Source organism: Tarenaya hassleriana, unplaced genomic scaffold, assembly GCF_000463585.1.
Source record: "Tarenaya hassleriana unplaced genomic scaffold, ASM46358v1 Cleome17, whole genome shotgun sequence".
Lineage (NCBI taxonomy): Eukaryota > Viridiplantae > Streptophyta > Magnoliopsida > Brassicales > Cleomaceae > Tarenaya > Tarenaya hassleriana.
Genome location: NW_010965122.1, coordinates 1,720,499 through 1,740,382, shown reverse-complemented (window position 1 = coordinate 1,740,382; position 19,884 = coordinate 1,720,499). Strand labels below are relative to the sequence as shown.

Genomic DNA, 19,884 nt, shown 5'->3' with positions numbered 1-19,884 from the left:
CCAAGCTCGGGAGCAGAAACGACGGCACGTAATCTCGGGACTAGCGAAGACGAAGAAACCCGTAGTGCCAATTAATTATTATTAGTGAAAATATTTTATATTTTTGTAATATTCGAACAATTGTTTTTTTAATATTTTAATTTTATTTTGGTTTTATTATATATATATATATATTAATATATATTTATTAATATATAATATATATAAATATAAATAAAAAAATAAAATAAATATTTAAAAATAAAATAAATATTTTATTTATTTTATTTTTAAATATTTATTTTTATTTATTTATTTTTTTGTGTTTTCCAACGGTTATTCCAACAGATCGCCGTTGGAAAGAATTTTAAATTCCAACGGACGGCCGTTGTAAATACCGTTATAACATTTCGACGGCGTTTCCAACGGATATTCCAACGGATATCCGTGGCAAATACCGTTGTAAATCCGTTGGAATATTTCTAACGGATATTCTAACGGTCCCGTCGGAAAGTAGCCACGGATGTCCGTTGGAATTTCCGTTGATATATCCCGACGAACAAATCCGTTGGAATTCCGTTGAAAATATACCACGGAGAAACCGTTGGAAATCCGTTGAAATATTCCAATGGATGAAGGCGTTGGAATTCCGTTTGGAATTTGCCACGGAATTCCAACGGATCTGCGTTTCTAACGACTGATTTCCAATGGATATATTCGTTGGAAAAGTCGAATTCCAACGGATTTTCGGCCATTTCCAACGGATTTGCCGGTTGGAATTTGGGTTTTTTTTTGTAGTGGTAAGTTATAGGTTTGATTTAACACAGTTTCGTAATTTTGATAGGGTGGTGAAATTGAATATTCATTATGGTGGAATGTTGGCTACGGAGGATGGGTATTGGAAGTACTTTGGTGGGTTTGTTGATGAAGAAGTAAAGATTGATCCGGATTACTTATCTTGGTTTCTGTTTGAAGACTTTATACTAAAACGGAAGTATTTATCTAGGATATGTGAAATATACAAGTCACCAAGTGAAAAGTTAGACCAAAGAAAACAGATTGGGAAACTTGTTGATGATGAAGTACGGGAGATGATTGCCTTAGCAAAGAAAGTAGGTGAACTAGACATTTTTATTGAGCATGAGTTGTCTGAGGCAATACCATCAGGTAGTTCACAAAAGGGGGCAGAATATTTTAGTAGTAGTGATGATGATGATGATGATTATGTTGCTGATGATGATGATAGTCGAGATGATGAGTAGAGCTTTAAAGATGCTGATGACAGATTGAATCAAACAGAAAAAGGGAATGAGCAAGCTTTTCAGGAAGGGAATGAGCCAGGTTTTCAGGAAAATACAGATTGTGTGCAGGATGAGTACAATTTTAGTGATGAAGAGGTTAAATCTGATGATGGTTTGCCTAAAACGCCACAAAATACCGATGACGAGTGGCAAGAGATTAACAAACCAGATAACAGGCGAAGGGATAAGCCCCCTATAGAAATTAAGGATCCACAACTGCATGTTGGTAAGACATTTAACTCGGCGGATGAGGTGAGAGATGCAGTGTTTCAATATGTATTGAACAAGAAGTTTAATGTGAAATGGAACAGGTGTGCGAACAAGAAATTGTCAGCGGTGTGTGTTCGTAAAGGTTGTTCATGGAGATTATATTATTCTGTTGATGTGACAAAGGGCAAGTGGGTAGTGAAGAGCTACTCATCTGAACACAATCATATACCTACGGGCAAGAGTAAGATTTTGAAGATGAAAACAGTCGGTAAGATGTTTGTTGACTCAATCAGGACAAGTCCATCTTTTTCGGCAGAAGACATTCAATTTGAACTGAAAAGATGGTTCAATATGTCAGTGAAGAGGCAATATATCTAAAATACCTCTCCTTCCCTACAACCACTTCTACTCCTACCCTCCAAACAAAAAATTAAAAAAAAAAATTGTGTTCACACTACAAAAGACAAATATAACCCCAAATAAAAATATAAAGACTCAATTATCCTTCATTTAATATAATATTTTATTAATATTTTTCCTTTCTTTTAATTCCATTGCATCTTCTTCCGCTTTCTTTTTAATATTTTTATTTTAACTTTAATATTTATATTTTTTAACTCTCTTCTCCATTTTTATTTTATTATTTTTTCCTTCATATTTATTAATTTATTAATATTTTATTTATGAATATTTTATTTAATTATTCATTAATATTTTTGCTCTCTCTTTTTCAACTATATTATCTCTTATTACTTTAATCCTATTCAATTTTTCTTTCTATTTATCTTTATATGATAACTAATTCTTGTTCAGTCATTTTATATTATAGAGAATCCAATTTGCTAGATATTTCTCACCCATTATTTTTATTTTTTATAAACTTTAATTTGATATAATTTTATATAATTTAATAAACTATTTCTAAACTAAATAAAATAAATACATGATTAAAATTTGAAATGTTCACATTTATTTGGTACTTCCTTATAAGTAAAAATTATATGAATACAATAGTAAATCGAATAATTTATAAGGTCACGTGGTCACAAGAACACACGGATCACAAGATCACATGGTCACAAGATCACATGGTCACAAGATCACATGGTCACAAGATCACATGGTCACAAGATCACACAGTCACAAGATCACATAGGTTACAAGGTCACATGTCACAAGGGTATAAGGTTATAAGATCACACAGTGAGATTTCTTGCTATTGAGTTGAAATGTGATTTTGAGATTTGACCGATAAAGCATTAAGATTTTAAATTTTTTTAAAATTTTGGGATATTTTAATCATAAACCCTCAAACCCAATATTCTATTTCGAAATCCCAAAATTTTAAAAAAATTTAAAATCTTAATGCTTTATCGGTCAAATCTCAAAATCACATTTCAACTCAATAGCAAGAAATCTCACTGTGTGATCTTATAACCTTATACCCTTGTGACCTGTGACCTTGTTTCCTGACATATGTTATTTTATTTTGTAGCACATGGAAGAGACGATGTATGAACTTCATACTCGCATTATAAAATATCACATGATCTATATAGGATGCAACTACTTTGCGTGTGATACCATGTTCATAGAGATGATCAACGCATGACTAGAATTAGGAGACATAACAACAAAGATTTTCGAAGACGAAAGCGTAAACTTTTAATTTATTTATCATATGTCTACTTTTGTACTATTTTTAACATTAAAATATTATTTATGCGATTTTTTTGTTTCAAAGTAATCATTATAAATGCTTTCCATTATGTTTTATAGTGTTTTATGAGTATTTTGAACAAATTTGGTGTCTTTGTTTAATAAACATCTCACAATGTTTTGTAATTTCCTCATACACAACATTTTGGTTTGAAAATGTTGTAGGTGAAAATTTGAGGTTAAAAATTGAGAGGAAAAAAATATAGGGTTAAAAGAGAAATTATATAGAGTTGAATATTCAAATTGGGCCCCACATTAAAAGCAAAATATAAATAATGATTGTGGGCCCCACGAAACATGAAAAGCTGGTGAAATTCTGACTAGTTCTCCGTGTGGACCCCACAACATATTTCGGTCACAATGGGTCACAGTCGGTCACAACCGGTCACAACCTTCGATTCATGCGATTTTTGTTAATTTAATCACTCTATAATGTTACATATCCCTCATAAGTCTATTCTATATTATTTCAAAAACTAAAATATGGTTTTTACGATTTTTGTGTTTCAATGTTATTCTTCCAAATGTATTTCTATATGTTTCATAATGTTTTATGAGTACTTTTGATAAAATTGGTATATTTCATCTATAAACCCCTTAAATTATTTTGAAAATTTTCTCATACGTTATATATTTGATATATAGACTATCATAAACCACCACGAAGTTTAAAAATTAAAATTTGACCTATATTTATCAACACATTTCGGTCACGGGTCACAATCGGTCACAATGGTCACACAGTGTAAAATTGCACTTCGGTCACATGGTCACATGCCGGTCACAATGGGTCACAACGTTGGCTTATGTGAGTTCATTTATTTAGTGTGTAATAGAGTCAAATATATGTGAAAATTCATCTTCAATAATACAATATTATTATGGTACAAACACAATATTATATAAAAGTTATAATACTATATTGTACAAATATATTACAACATCATTAATCAAAACTCTTTGACATTATTGTACAAATGTTTTGTAATACATTATAATACAAATACACCACACAATTATTATACAAATTTGTGGTGCTTCTTTCTTGACTCTAAATTAGTCATTGTCGATTTTGATGTTCTCTCCTAAACTATAACAAAACTTAAAAAATAAGTTTTGACCTATATTTATCTTTGTCACTTGGTCACGGGAATATCCGATCATAATGTCACATAATTAAAATTTTCACTTGTGTCACATTGGTCACACGTGGGTCACAATGCGTAATACGAGTCGTATATAGATAAATTTGGTCTTATTTTATTAGTATAAATCACTTATAATATCATAAATTTTTTTATAAACACGTTATATTTACTATATAACAATGTATAAACCATATTTATACTTAAAAACCATATTTATACTTATATTTCTTTGGTGATTGAGTCATAGGTCATAATTGACAACAATGGTCACATAGTATAAAATTACAATAAAATCATATTTGATGATATTAAAATTCAAAGACATTATTGAAGATAGAGATTAACGGTGATTATATCGCATATATGATACGTCTAATTATTTATGATATTTGGTACTATATGTCTCGGATTACAAAGACATAGTTCGCATGAGCATACCGATCATGAGGTGATATGGATCATAAGATCATATGGGTCACATGGTTATATGGTCACAAGGTCACAAGGTCACAATATTACACGTGTCGAGAATAGAGAGAATCAGAAAAAAATAAAAATAAAATAAAATAAATGAGGAGAGCGAAAATATGAAAAATAATAAATAAAAAACATTAATGAAGAGAGAGAAATCGGTGAGGAAAGAGAAAATGATAAAAAAAAATTATATTAATTAAAATATTAAAGGGTAAAATGGGAAATATGCATTTAGAAGGGTATTTTAGAAGTTGGAATTTTTTTAAAAAAAGTGGAGGGTAGACCTAGAAGTAGTTTTAGCACATTTGGGGTATTTTGGATAATCCCCCCAGTGAAGATGAGTATATGCTATAAGGCTCGGCGTGTAGCTTTGGGTATTGTTATGGAAGATCAAAAAGTACAGTTTGCAAAATTGTGGGATTACGAGGCAGAACTTCGTAGATCTAATCCGAACACAACAACGAAAATCAGAACTGTTACTGGCCATGGTAATAAACAGATGTTTGACAGATTTTATGTTTGTTTTGAAGCACTTCGCGAGACATGGAAACAGTATTGTCGTCCTGTCATCGGAATAGACGAATGTTTTTTGAAATGGACGTTGAAAGGTGAATTGCTAGCTGCTGTTGGAAGGGATGGAAATAATCAAATGTATCCTATCGCGTGGGCAGTTGTGAGAGTTGAAAACAATGATACTTGGGCTTGGTTTGTGAACAAGCTCAAAGAGGATTTAAGCCTCGGGGATGGATGCAATGTCACTATAATATCTGACAAGCAAAAGGTATGATGAATATTTCACTTCTGTCAACCGAATTAATAGTTTACTAATATTTTTTTTATTTGGTCTCATAGGGTTTGGTTAATGCCGTTGCGAATATATTGCCAAGATGTGAACATCGCATGTGTGCGAGGCATATCTATGCCAATTGGAAGAAAACATACAAGGATATCGACTTGAAGAACCTATTTTGGAGTATTGCAAATAGCTGTTATAAAGGTGAATTCGACCGACATATGGAAGCCCTGGAACAATATAACCCTGCTGCATATGATGCACTTCTTGCCACTGAACCAAGACAATGGGCTAAGACATTTTTTAGAACAGATCCGCATTGCGAAGACATTTTGAACAATATATCGGAGAGTTTCAATATGTCTATAAGAGCCGCTCGACAACGCCCTTTGATTGATATGCTTGAAGCAATTCGGAGGCAGACAATGCAACGCATAGCAAAAAGGGCAATGGTGGTAAGTAGATGTAAGACTGATTTAACAACCTTTGCTATGAAAGAGCTGATCAAAAATCAAAACAAAACACAATTTTGCATTTCGATACCAAGTGGATATGGAAAATATGAAGTGGTTGATTCCGGGGTAAGTTATGCTTTGGATCTTTCTACAAGGAGATGTGTGTGTCGCAAATGGGAACAAACATATGAACGCAATATCAACCCGTTGAATGGGGAACCATTATGGGTTAAAACGCATAAAGAACCCATTGCTGTCCCTGGTAAACGAAAGATGCCCGGGAGACCGAAAAAGTTCAACAGAACCAAGGAAGCACACGAGAAAGATGGACATCTTTCACGTCATGGACGACGAATGACGTGTAGTCAATGCAAACAAGTGGGCCATAACATCAAAACATGTAAGAACGAACCTATTCAACACTTTGGTCCTTTCCGAGGTCGAGGACGACCACGAAAATTTAAAGAGCGTGGAGAATCAAGTTCCAGTGCACCACGACGACAAAGAAACTCGTCGGGTGAAGGTACATATCTCACTTTTGCTCTTATATATTTCTAGTCATACTAACAACTATATTTTTTGCAGGCTTATCGTTTCCAACTCAGTCAAGCCAAACTGTACAATCTGCACTCCCACATTTGGTTCCACGAAAAAGACCTCGTACACTCGGGATAACTTCGTCAGACAACATTTTACCATGGAGGACTTTCAACTTACCTCACACTGGAAGGGATTTTAGGGCACCTCGACAACAAGGACCTTCTCAGCACCACGACAAGTAGTATGGCGTTGGATCAAGTTGTGTTTCTATTTTGTGAAACCTAAATACTTATGTCAGATGAAATATTTTGTTAGACGTTTTAGACGAAGTACTTATGTCGGATCCAATCTTTTGTAAGACATTTTGGATGAAATATTTTGTAAGACATTTTAGACTAAGTATTTAAGACGTTTTGGGTCAAATCTTTTGTAAATTTTGGACCATATTATTTATAATATATTGTTGTCAGATGAAATAGCTATCGACAAATACAAATATAGTTCCAACAATTGCATAGATAGTTCAAATAACAAATACTAAGAGTTCATTACATAAACATAGTGCAAATAACAAATACATCGTTCATTACCATATGCCATAATTACAATAAACAAAACACAATCCAAACATATATTTGTCGTAATTACAAAACACAACCAAAACATACATATTTCATATGTATGTTTTGTAATACAGATAAGCCACAATTACAACTACAATCAAGATAACAAATATGCAAGCTTGATATTTGTATTCAACCATCTCTGTTTTAACCTTCTGTAACTCAGCTTTGTATGCTTCCATTTCTAAGAGGAGCTTTTGTATTTCGATGTCTTTTTTTTATCTTTGGCACCTCAACTTTGAGAACTTCCATATCCGAAATGATTTTCGGTATTTTGTTACACAAATCTTCGATTTCTTCGATTATAGTATCATCTACCCATTTGAAGATGTGCTTAAAGTTTTCCTACATTTGAACACGATACAAAAAATCATTTTACAATCCGAAATCCAAACAAGAACTAGTATTGAAGTCCAAACAAGAACAAATAAAATATCTCATTTTACCTCTTGTTTTGCACAAGTAAAAAACAACCTTCCTGGGTTGTGGGTTGTTTTTGAAATCCTTTTCAATATCTTATCTCCACATACACATTGATATACCACGACTCTGACTTGAATCCAAATATGAAACGGACTTTGAGTTTGAACTAACTTCACTACCATAAGCCATTTTCAACCTGTTTTCTTCCAATTAAATACAATTTTTATCCCCAAACAACACATTAAAAACGAGTTTCAGCATCCAGTTTCGCAAACAACATGTGAGAACACAATCGAAGATAAATTAACAGATACATTTACCTTTTTCAGTTGGAGAAGACCGTGTTTCGAAGCCCAAGTGAGATTAGAACCAATTTCACCGAGATTGCCTTCGAATGAGAGAAAAATCGTTGATCTAGGGCTCACAGAAGGTAAAAAAGAAGAAGAAGATTGGAATCGCACACACATTAGGGTTTTTTTTTATTTTATCTTTTTACCTTTTAAAATCCGGTTTGGTAATAAACCAATAATCAACCGGTCCGACCGATTTTACTTTTGGTTTATAAAACCGGATTTTAAAATTTAAATAAAATATGACGTGGCAACGTGATAATTAAATTGGTGACGTGGATGATGACGTGTGTTATCGGAAAGTTGCCACGGATGATATCGGGTGCCACGTCAGTGTTTGGGTATAAAAAAGACATGGTTTAAAAAGTTCGGGTTTTATTTGGCAAAAAACAGAGTTGAAGTTTTTTTTGGAAAATTTGAAAAGTCCAGGTTTTTTTTGAGATTTTCCCTATTTATTTTTACTTGCCATTTCGGTTTAGTGGCTGAAATTTCATATATCAACAATAGAAACAATTGTGTTATCATTAGATATATAATATTTGTTATAAATATTGCTGGCACCAATATTTGTTTAAAATCATGAAATTAGAAATTACAATACCTTGTTAAATATAAAACAAACAACTTGATTAAAAATATATAAAACTGAAAACATTTTAGTTTTTCAGACTTGTTTCAAAATAACTATCATTTTATTTTAAGAAAGCTAACTGTATTTTCTAAAAAAAATCCAACCTTATCGATGCCATATATAATAATCAATAACTATATAATAATCGACAATAGTCATTAAAACTTTTTCTATTAATCTAAAATATTTATCCCATAACAAATAATGTTTTGTAATAAATTTAAGGGTTCGTTTTCTAAAAGATAAATATTAATTTTCTATTCCATTGCACTAAATTCTTGAAACATTTTATAAATATATATATTTTCGGGCAACTTCGTCACTAAAAAACATTGTAATTAGATTATTTTTTAATAAAAAATGGTTATAGTTATTTTTTTTGTACAGGTTATGTTTAAATTTTGGGTTAATCCCATATTCCCCCATAAATTTTTGAAAAAATTCCAATTTCCTACACCAATTTTTAATTTAACAAAAAACTACATCGGATTTCAAATATTTCCAAATTCCCAAACAAAATCTTAAAATGTATTGCAATTTCCCCCATATCCGTAAACGACGTTAAGTTCTGTTAATTTTGATACTGACGTGGCGTGCCACGTCGTACAGATTTCGCCAAATCATCATATTTCGCCACATTATCCTGCCACGTCAGAAAATAAATAAAAATAAAAAAATAAAAAAAATTCTAGAATTTTTTTAAAAACTAATAAAATAAAATAAAAAATACAGAATTTCAAATTTTATTTTTTAAAAATAAAATAGAAAATTACATATACATATATACACACTTTTATATCTATACATAATTATATACATATACACATACACACATATATACATTTACATACATAATTATATACATATATATACACACTTATACATTTACATATATACACACTTTTACATATATACATAATTTTTTAAAAAAACTTTTAAAAAATTACAGAATTTTAAAATTTATTTTTTAAAAATAAAATAAAAAATTACATATACATATATACACACTTTTATATCTATACACAATTATATACATATACATATATACACATATATACATTGAATATGTATATGTATGTGAATATGTATGTATATATGTATAAATGTATATATATACATATTCATATGCATATATATACATATATACATTTATACATACATGCATACATACATACATATATACATATTCAATGCATATATGGATATATATGAATATGTATATATACATATATGAATATATATATATATATATATTATTTATGTGTATATATGTATATGTATATAATTATGTATGTATGTGTATATATATGTATATATATATATATGTATATGTATATAATTGTGTATAGATATAAAAGTGTGTATATATGTAATATGTAATTTTTTATTTTATTTTTAAAAAATAAAATTTGAAATTCTGTATTTTTTATTTTATATGTATATATATATATATGTATATGTATATAATTGTGTATAGATATAAAAGTGTGTATATATGTAATATGTAATTTTTTATTTTATTTTTAAAAAATAAAATTTGAAATTCTGTATTTTTTATTTTATTTTATTAGTTTTTAAAAAAAATTTGGAAATTTTTTATTTTTTTTTATTTTTTACTTATTTTCTGACGTGGCAGAATGATGTGGCGAAATGTGATGATTTGGCGAAATATGTATGACGTGGTATGCCACGTCAGTATCAACATTGACGGAACTTAACATCGTTTACGGATATGGAGGAAATTGCAATACATTTTAAGATTTTGTGTGGAAATATTTGAAATTCGGTATAGTTTTGTGTCAAGTTAAAAATTGGTGTAGGAAATTAGAACTTTTTCGAAAATTTGTGGGGAATATGGGATTATCCCTTTAATTTTTTTTAATTATTTTAAAATTTCTTCCTAAATTTAATTGTACTGGTTTTTTAGATGTGGATCTGAAAACCAATTTAGGATCCAACGGCCCATTTGACGTTTGCGTTTGCGTTTGATCCTCATTCCTCTTTCTGCCAATCCCTCGCTTGCTCTCTGAAATCGTCTCTCCTCAGGGAACAAAAACCTAATTCTGATTGAATTAGCATCGTGAAATTTTCCCGTTTCTCGCGTTTTTTGATTCTCTGAAACCCTAATGGATCAACCAGAAGAGGAAAGCAAAAGTACGAAGCAGGATGACGAGGTTAGAGTTGAACTGAGGATTGCGACGTTGTTTCCGAATGAAGTATGGTTTTTGGTTATTGTCTCAGGCTGTGATCCGCTGTAATCTCGGTTGTTGTGGTCTTGCAGGAAGCTCTTGCGCGTCAAGAGGAGATTAAGAAATCGATTGAAGCCAAAATGGCTCTTCGTCAGAGCAACTTGAACCCTGAAAGGCCTGGTTCGTTTTCTTCGCTATCGTTTGTTTTTTCTCGTAATTCTAGAGAAATTGTTTTTCTGCTTCTGGCTGGTTTTTGGTTACTCTGGTGCGAACGCATTGACCTAGACGAGATGAGGTTTTTAGGTGGAACTGACTATTTAGGGTTTAGCATTGATTTCTGTACGCTGTAATTTGAGCATGTGATGGGAGTGGCCTGCGTGTTACTGATATGGGTTCCTTGTCATTCCAGACTCGACGTTCCTTAGGACTCTAGATTCTAGCATCAAGCGAAACACAGCAGTAATCAAGAAATTAAAACAAATAAATGAAGAGCAGCGAGAAGGGCTGATGGATGAGCTGCGAGGTGTAAACCTCAGCAAATTCGTCAGCGAAGCGGTTGCAGCTATTTGTGAGGCGAAGCTCAGAAGTTCAGACATACAAGCAGCTGTTCAGGTTTGGCTTGTTGTTTCTTACTTCGCCTTCTCTATAACTATATTGCATCAGCATGGCCTGTGTTCTTATGGTCATTTTCTCCTCAATAAAGCTCTGACCCACTGTCCTACTTTCGTTTATTGGGAAATTCAAATGATCAAAGTCTTGTTATTCTTGTGAGCAACAACTTCACTTCTGAACTATTATCGTATATCGAGGGTTTAAACCATTCATTTCTTTGGTTAAACATCCTTGTACTTTCCTCTCTAAGTCTGTTTCTTTACTAAAAGAGTAATTCCAGTAAATTGAAGTCAATAGTTGGTTTATAACGTTTGCTGCCATGATACAGGCAGTTTAATTGTTTGTTTCCGTCATTATGTTCTGATTGCTTGGCTTGTGTTTTTCTTAAGTCAATCTATAATGCTAAAAGATTTATCATCCTTCCCCTTTAGTTTGTAATGGCTTTTGGTTTATGATTTTATTCATTAGGGCATAATGCAACATCAAAAACCATGTCTTTCTTGTCTGTATTTGTAAAGCCTTGTACCGTTTCTGATGTCCATGTTTATCAACAGGTATGCTCGTTACTTCATCAGAGGTATAAAGACTTTTCTCCTAGCCTAACACAGGGGCTTTTGAAAGTCTTCTTCCCTGGAAAATCTACGGATGATTTAGATGCAGACAAACACTCGAAGGCCATGAAAAAGCGCAGTACATTAAAACTCCTTCTGGAACTCTATTATGTGGGAGTTATAGAAGATGGTGGTATTTTCATCAATATTATCAAGGATCTTACTAGTGTTGAACACTTGAAAGACAGAGATACTACCCAGACGAATTTGACGCTTCTTGCTAGTTTTGCTCGTCAAGGTAGAGTCTTTCTGGGGCTTCCTGTTTCCGGGCAAGATGAAGAGGTAAGTGGTTTTCTACAATAGCTCTGGTTTTAACCTTTATCCTTTTCGAATTTTAATGGTTTTTATATCTGTTCTATCCTTTTGCTTAGTAAACATAAACATTATTGGCATATTATTGATCTGCTCCTGCTGTTCATGACTATTCTCCAAATTTGATATTTTTAGCTCAACTGATTGAGGTTTTCTACAGTTTTTAAAGGGCCTCGACATCACTGCAGACCAGAAAAAGATTTTGAGGAAAGCTTTCAACACATATTATGATGCTGCAGCAGAAACCCTTCAGTCTGAGCATAAAGTAAGATCTATATGTGTCTGCGCTCGTTGCTAGTTTCCAGGGACTGAATTTCGTATATTTCTTTTTTAATACTTCTTGTTTTTGTCATCACAAAGCTTGATTTATAGTTTTATACTTGCTTGAGAATAAAATATTGTTTTGGTTTCATTTTGATTTTGCATTTTTTCCTCTATCTATTTTATTTATTGGACTTTCATTTGACAGCTACTTCATCAAATGGAGCAAGAAAATGCTAAACTGCTGAATGCTAAAGGGGAACTTAGTGAAGAGAGTGTATCTTCTTATGAGAAGCTAAGGAAATCATTTGACCATCTGTATCGCAATATCTCATCGTAAGTTGCTTTCTCATATATGGATTTTCTTGGATAGTTAAGGACATTTTATGAGCATATCTAATACAAAACAATGTAATCTGATAGTGTGAGAATATGTGTCTGTGTTTATGTGTGGCATATCGATTACTGCATGCAACAAAATGCATTTAATTAAGGTTTATTCTGACTGGAAATGAATTTTGCTTGACGTTTTTCTGTTTTCCTCTCCCCATCCATCATTGGGATGAATGTAAGCTGCACGAGTAAATTAGTATTCACACATTCTGTTTAAGGTAATTGTGTTTATAGAATAAATCCATGCTGTTTCAGCATTCTCAGTAATGTCCTCCATATATATATACACGACGGGTAAGTGATTTTACTTTTACTTTGTCCTGTTGCAGGTTAGCCGAAGCGCTTGATATGCAACCCCCTGTTATGCCAGAGGATGGTACAACCAGGCTCACCACAGTGGAAGATGCCTCGTCTTCTGGTCCACCAAAAGATATCTCTGTCACTGAAGCCATATGGGATGATGAAGATACCAAGACATTCTATGAGTGCTTGCCTGATCTGAGGTTTGTTATTATTTATGGATTTAAAATGGAAAAGCATGGTGAAAGCTGAATTTTAGTATTCTTTTTCTCCTTCAGTACTGTTGAGTCAGATGCATTTTTTGTTAGGGCATTTGTTCCAGCTGTTCTCTTGGGAGAAGTCGAGCCTAAAGCAAATGAGCAATCTGCAAAGGCAAAAGATAAATCCCCTGTAAGTGGATAACATACTGCACTTTTCTTAGGCAATCGCATTCCCTAGGATATATGAAGGTACTTACTGTTTCTAGCATCCTGGAACATGTATAATTTTTGTTTCCAATAGACTTTGTGAGATGCACTTTCGCTTGACCATGACAGTTCAAATTTCAGAATCAGAATGGCAGAATTACCCCCTCTCAAACTATAATGCTGTATATTTGTTCATTGTTCAAACCACAAGTAATGGTGTTGAAATAATTAAATTTGATGTCTGATTGTGACCTTTTAAAGGAGTCTGGATCTGAAGCAGTTGAAAGTCAACTAGCTGCAAAAGAAACAGCAGATGTTCCAGTTGATTCTGATCACGTGGCTGATGGGTCAAATGCTGAGAAGTCGAAGGATAAGGGAGAAACCTCTAGTGAAAGGGCTACAGACACAGAGAATGAAAAAGGGAAAGAAAAGGATGGTGACAAGAAAGTAGAAAACGAGAAGGAGAAAGTTAAGAGCCTCGATGGTGCAAACTTGGATGCTTTGTTACAGAGACTTCCTGGTTGCGTTAGCCGTGATCTGATCGACCAGTTAACAGTAATAGTCCTTTTAATATTTTCCTATTTGATTTATTGTTGGTGCACCTGTTTCTCCCCTATTATTATTTACTTTTATGAGTATATTTTCAGGTAGAGTTTTGCTATTTGAATTCTAAGTCAAGCAGAAAAAAACTTGTGAGATCATTATTTAATGTCCCAAGGACATCTCTTGAGTTGCTACCGTACTATTCACGCATGGTTGCAACACTGGCTACTTGTATGAAGGACATCCCTACAATGCTTGTGCAGATGTTAGAGGACGAGTTCAACTCTCTGATCAATAAAAAGGTTGGCTGGCACAGTGTGCTATTCTGTTTGATGAAAACATCACTTTATCTTTTTGAGTATGAGTAAAGTCACTGCATTTTGTCATTGTGAATGAATTCATTGCTATCTTTCCAGCATCTTGCGTTCACAATTTATGTCTGATGGAATTCCTCATGCAATTATGCAGGATCAAATGAATATTGAAACAAAAATCCGGAACATCAGATTTATTGGAGAGCTCTGCAAGTTTAAAATTGCACCAGCTGGCCTTGTATTCAGTTGTTTGAAGGTATAACAACACATCATCACAAAATCCTTCAATAGAGAAATACCCTATCTTGGTTCTTTGGGCAGGTTTATAACTTCAGCTTGTATGTGTTTATCACAGACATAATCCATTTATCCTTGTCTGGGATTCTGATTTGAAAAAGATAAAATAGTATAGGCAAGATCAATCATTGGATGTGTTGTTTTTAAATGAGGAGCGAGCTGTTCAGCTCTATTGATATTCACTTTCACTATTTCTTTTTGCAGGCTTGTTTAGATGATTTTACTCATCATAACATCGATGTTGCTTGTAATCTTCTAGAGACATGCGGTCGTTTCCTTTATCGGTCTCCTGAAACCTCAATCAGGATGACTAACATGTTGGAGATATTGATGCGCCTGAAAAATGTAAAAAACTTAGATCCTCGTCAAAGCAACCTTGTGGAAAATGCTTACTACCTTTGTAAACCACCTGAAAGGTCAGCAAGGATTGCCAAAGTCCGGCCTCCACTGCATCAGGTACATACTAGGCTCCAAATTCAGAATCTGATGTGTTTCAAGTAATACTTTGCCGGTCTAGGGGTCCAATCTGTTGTTAATCTCGACTTTTATAATGTTTTTTTTTTTAATTCACTGCAGTATATTAGGAAATTGCTATTCTCAGATCTTGATAAGTCGACCATCGAGCATGTCCTGAGGCAACTTCGGAAGTTACCGTGGACTGAATGTGAGCAATACATCTTAAAGTGCTTTATGAAGGTTCACAAAGGAAAATATGGCCAGATTCACTTGATTGCTTCCTTGACTGCTGGTTTGAGTCGCTATCATGATGAGTTTGCAGTGGCTGTTGTTGATGAGGTCTGTTCCTGTCTATACATACCTTACACATGGAATTACATTTTTCATATGCCTGGATCTTTGCGATCTGTTAGTTTGGAAGCAACAAAGTACCTGAGTTTTTTCCTGGGAGTGAAATCCGGTCTTTATGTTTTTTTATCTGTTTCTTGCTTTGATTCCATGTTTTTACATGCCATTTAGTTCCTAATCCTTGAAGAAGTTTCATGATATATATTGCTGCACAATTGATTGCTTTTTGGGTTTGGGAGCATGACTAACATCTGACGCACTTAGCTGTAATCAGGTTTTCTGATGGGATTTAACTCAAGCTGAGGGATGAATTGAAAGATATGCAGCATCCTGTTTGCCTTTGTAGATTGAAAGTTTTTTTGAGAATGTTATGTGGTTATATATTGTTTTCAGGAGTGAAAAGATCACAGATCTTGAATTTGCTGCCCTTAGCAATGTAAATGAAAATTTCTGCCGATCTAAGTCCAAACAGTATCATTTTTCAGAATGTCAAATTCTAAGGTGAAGAAATGCGGAAAATAAACTGGTTGTTGAAAGGTGTAGTGTAATATAGAACTTAGAGAGAGCATTTGCCTTTGTGGATGTTGGTGGTGTATAAAACATGCTCAATGCGGATCTTCTCATAGTAAATATGGAATATACTTTGGTGAGGAATTCTCTTTATTGTGGTAAACATGGAGATGGAACGGTTTTGTTTACTTGCATATGTATATACACGTTTGCATCATAAGCAGTTTATCTGAGGAGGACTGTGTATGGAGATGATCTCTTATCATTAAGCTAGATGCTCGGTTCCCTTTGTTTGTTTGGCTACAGAAGATTACACACGTGATTTTGTCTCTTGAATGTTGGTCTACCGTGTGTAACTTTTACTTATATATGCTTTTGCTAGACCAATTCTATGTCACATTTCATCACCTTCAGTTGTTGAATATTTTTTCTGAGGTGACTTTTTTGACAATTTACCTCAAGGTCCTGGAGGAGATCAGGGTTGGACTTGAGTTAAATGATTATGGGGCGCAACAAAAGCGATTGGCCCATATGAGATTCTTAGGGGAGCTGTACAACTATGAGCATGTGGATTCATCGGTCATATTTGAGACGCTTTATGTAATCCTTGTATTCGGGCATGGTACTCCTGAGGTATGTTAATCTCTGACTTATCAGATTCCAATACTTAAAATATGTTCAAGTTTATGGATAAATTCTTTTTAGAATATATCAATTCTAAAGGCCTCGGCATTTATTTACTTTTATGAGTATATTTTCAGGTAGAGTTTTGCTATTTGAATTCTAAGTCAAGCAGAAAAAAACTTGTGAGATCATTATTTAATGTCCCAAGGACATCTCTTGAGTTGCTACCGTACTATTCACGCATGGTTGCAACACTGGCTACTTGTATGAAGGACATCCCTACAATGCTTGTGCAGATGTTAGAGGACGAGTTCAACTCTCTGATCAATAAAAAGGTTGGCTGGCACAGTGTGCTATTCTGTTTGATGAAAACATCACTTTATCTTTTTGAGTATGAGGCATCTCATTGTATGTTAAATTGGTATTTTTCCTTTTGTTGTAAAGCCAAAGAGGATCATGGGAACTGTGGAATAATATTGAATTCAGGACAGATGTACTCCAATTAAACATGGGACTGTTATTTGTGTGGTGTTACTCTGTTATTGTAATATAATATAATATGTTGAATGTATATTCATGTTCTTCCTCTGTTGATTGACTATAGCTATTCGTTTATGGTATTAGCACGAGGTGCTGGATCCACCAGAAGATTTTTTCCGCATCAGGATGGTTATTACCCTTCTTGAAACCTGTGGGCACTACTTTGATCGAGGATCTTCAAAGAAAAGGCTTGATCGGTTTTTGGTACATTTCCAGAGATACATACTAAGCAAGGGTCCTCTACCCCTCGATGTTGAATTTGATTTGCAGGTAAGTCTCTCTTATCTGTATATTCTGATTGCTGGACGGATAATTATATTTTTAGGTCTTGCTTTCCTATGAATAGGGTTGGACAGTATCGATCATAATCGATTAGATGTAGTTAAGCAAAACCATGCACCGTAATGTGGACTAACTGATATTTTCTTGAAGGTCCTTACTACATTTTTGTTTAAGGTTGAGGGCGTCTGTAAAATATTTTCTTTAACTGCTGGCTCATGCGGAACAATTTTCAGGATCTCTTTGCAATTCTGCGACCCAACATGATCCGATACATGACCATCGATGAGGTTAATGCAGCTATCCTGGAACTTGAAGAGCATGACCATGCTGCAACGGAAAAAACCAGTTTAGAGAAGAAGCATTCATATGCGGAGAAGGGTCCTGGTAGGCCATCTTCTAATGTTATCTCGGCTAATGGACAAAGCACTGCAAACGGTGCTACAGAAAATGGCGAAGCTCATGAAGACATGGGAAAAAGTGACAGCGATTCCAGTACTGGCTCCATGGGTGGAGATGGACGCAATGAGGAGTTAGATGAAGGGAATCATGATCGAGGATCTGAGACCGACAATGGTGACGACTACGATGATGGCGATGGACGTGCCACTGATGATGATGATGATGATGAATTCCGTGTCAGGCAGAAGATAGTCACTGTGGACCCCGAGGAACAAGCAGACTTTGACCAGGAACTCAAGGCTGTGTTGCAGGCAAGTTCAAATTAGGCGTCTTTCTCTGTAGATGATTTTTTCATTCCCTTAGTAATGCATCGGTGGCAAATTAATTAACTAATGATGAGACGGAAGATATTGATCAGTGGTAGAGAGGATTAGGCATCAGAATCTTTTATGGGAATTTAGAGAAAATCCCTAGTAAAGTTCTGTGAAAGTGATATATGAGTCGAAAGCTTTGGAATTCTTTTTCTCTTCTAAAGTTTGTTTATTTAGTATATATAACGATTAGTGAGATGGCCAATGATCCGAAAGTAGATATGCTCGTCCCTTTGAAGTAATGATATGTTTTTGGGTTCAGGAGAGCATGGAACAACGAAAACAGGAGTTACGTGGCCGACCAGCGTTGAACATGACGATACCGATGAACGTTTTTGAGGGATCGGGCAAGGATCATCATCTGGGAAGAGTTGGCGAGAGCGGTGACCAAGTGTCGGATGAGGAGAGCGGAGAGCAGAAGGATGTGCAAGTGAAGGTTCTCGTGAAGCGCGGAAACAAACAACAGATGAAACAGATGTTCATCCCGAGGGATAGTTCGCTGATACAGAGCACGAAACAGAAAGAAGCTGCGGAATTGGAAGAGAAACAAGACATCAAGAGGTTCGTATTAGAGTACAATGACAGGGACGAAGAGGAGGTTAACGGGTTAGGAACCCAGACGTTGAATTGGACGCTCGGTGGAAGTAGAGGCTCGGCTCGAGGAGGAGGTAACACGTGGGAAGGGAGCGGAAGGAGCGGTGGTTCGCGTCATCGGTATTATTATCACCAAGGAGGAGGAGGGTCGTACCACACCAGAAGAAAGTGACCGACCACATAGTTCAGCGGGAAGACGAGACAAAGAATCCTTCCCGAGACTGGTGAAGTTATATGAATCATGCTTTGGGAAATAATTACCCGGGCGACAAAGCAAGAGTCGTAAAACAATATAAAAGGTAGCGACTTTATGATGGGATTGGGAGCTTCCGTGGTTGTCGCCGAGGCTCATCATTGCTGGAAAGAATGGCAGAGGAGATCGATATCGACCTTTCGTGTTAGCCTTTTTGCGGTATGAATAGCTCGAGAGTTTATCGTCATCGTCTAGGGTTTGGTAGCGTGAAATGTTTATGCCTTGAACTTACAGTTGTGGGAGTTTTACGCAGTTCGTGTGAAATCAGAAAGTGTGGTTCTTATGCGTGTGTGTGGTTAAAGAGGCGTTTGCTGTGGAGATCATATACATATGCTTTAAGTTAAATAATAACATGTGTAATTAGAGGATATGTTTTGGTTTTAATTTGTTCTTAAGGTTGCTCTTGAATGATTTTTAAGGTTTGGAACCTGTTGTCGGAGTCGAACTGTTCAGATATCTGTGGAATGTTCTAAATGTTTCGACCGACGAGGATGACGTCAAAGGTGGGACGAGATATCCGGAAAACGAATCTGATAACGGGATTTGAAGGCTGGATTTGGTTTTTACTTTGTTGAATTCGAACTCAGTATTCCGTTTGTGAGGATAGATTTCTGAAGTTCGA

At 34.5% G+C, this 19,884-nt stretch overlaps 1 protein-coding gene across 1 annotated transcript; it reads left to right on the top strand.

The window, feature by feature from the left end:
• Nucleotides 1-10,611: 10,611 nt before the first annotated feature.
• On the top strand, nt 10,612-19,675 carry LOC104809987 (regulator of nonsense transcripts UPF2). Its single transcript, XM_010536136.1, has 17 exons — nt 10,612-10,820; nt 10,928-11,015; nt 11,245-11,447; nt 12,002-12,340; nt 12,531-12,635; nt 12,840-12,967; nt 13,354-13,527; nt 13,633-13,714; nt 13,993-14,286; nt 14,379-14,576; nt 14,743-14,844; nt 15,090-15,341; nt 15,462-15,680; nt 16,662-16,832; nt 17,448-17,633; nt 17,879-18,355; nt 18,678-19,675. The coding sequence occupies exons 1-17, from the start codon at nt 10,773-10,775 to the stop codon at nt 19,179-19,181; spliced, it is 3,570 nt and encodes a 1,189-aa protein (XP_010534438.1). The 5' UTR covers nt 10,612-10,772; the 3' UTR covers nt 19,182-19,675.
• The last annotated feature ends 209 nt before the right edge of the window (nt 19,676-19,884 follow it).

Bases quoted from the DNA above. Each gene is read 5' to 3' on its own strand.
- LOC104809987 (XM_010536136.1), top strand. From the start codon at position 10,773: ATGGATCAACCAGAAGAGGAAAGCAAAAGTACGAAGCAGGATGACGAG. The intron at 14,287-14,378 runs GTAATAGTCCTT...GTATATTTTCAG, and splicing joins ATCTGATCGACCAGTTAACA to GTAGAGTTTTGCTATTTGAA. The intron at 14,845-15,089 runs GTATAACAACAC...TTCTTTTTGCAG, and splicing joins TTGTATTCAGTTGTTTGAAG to GCTTGTTTAGATGATTTTAC.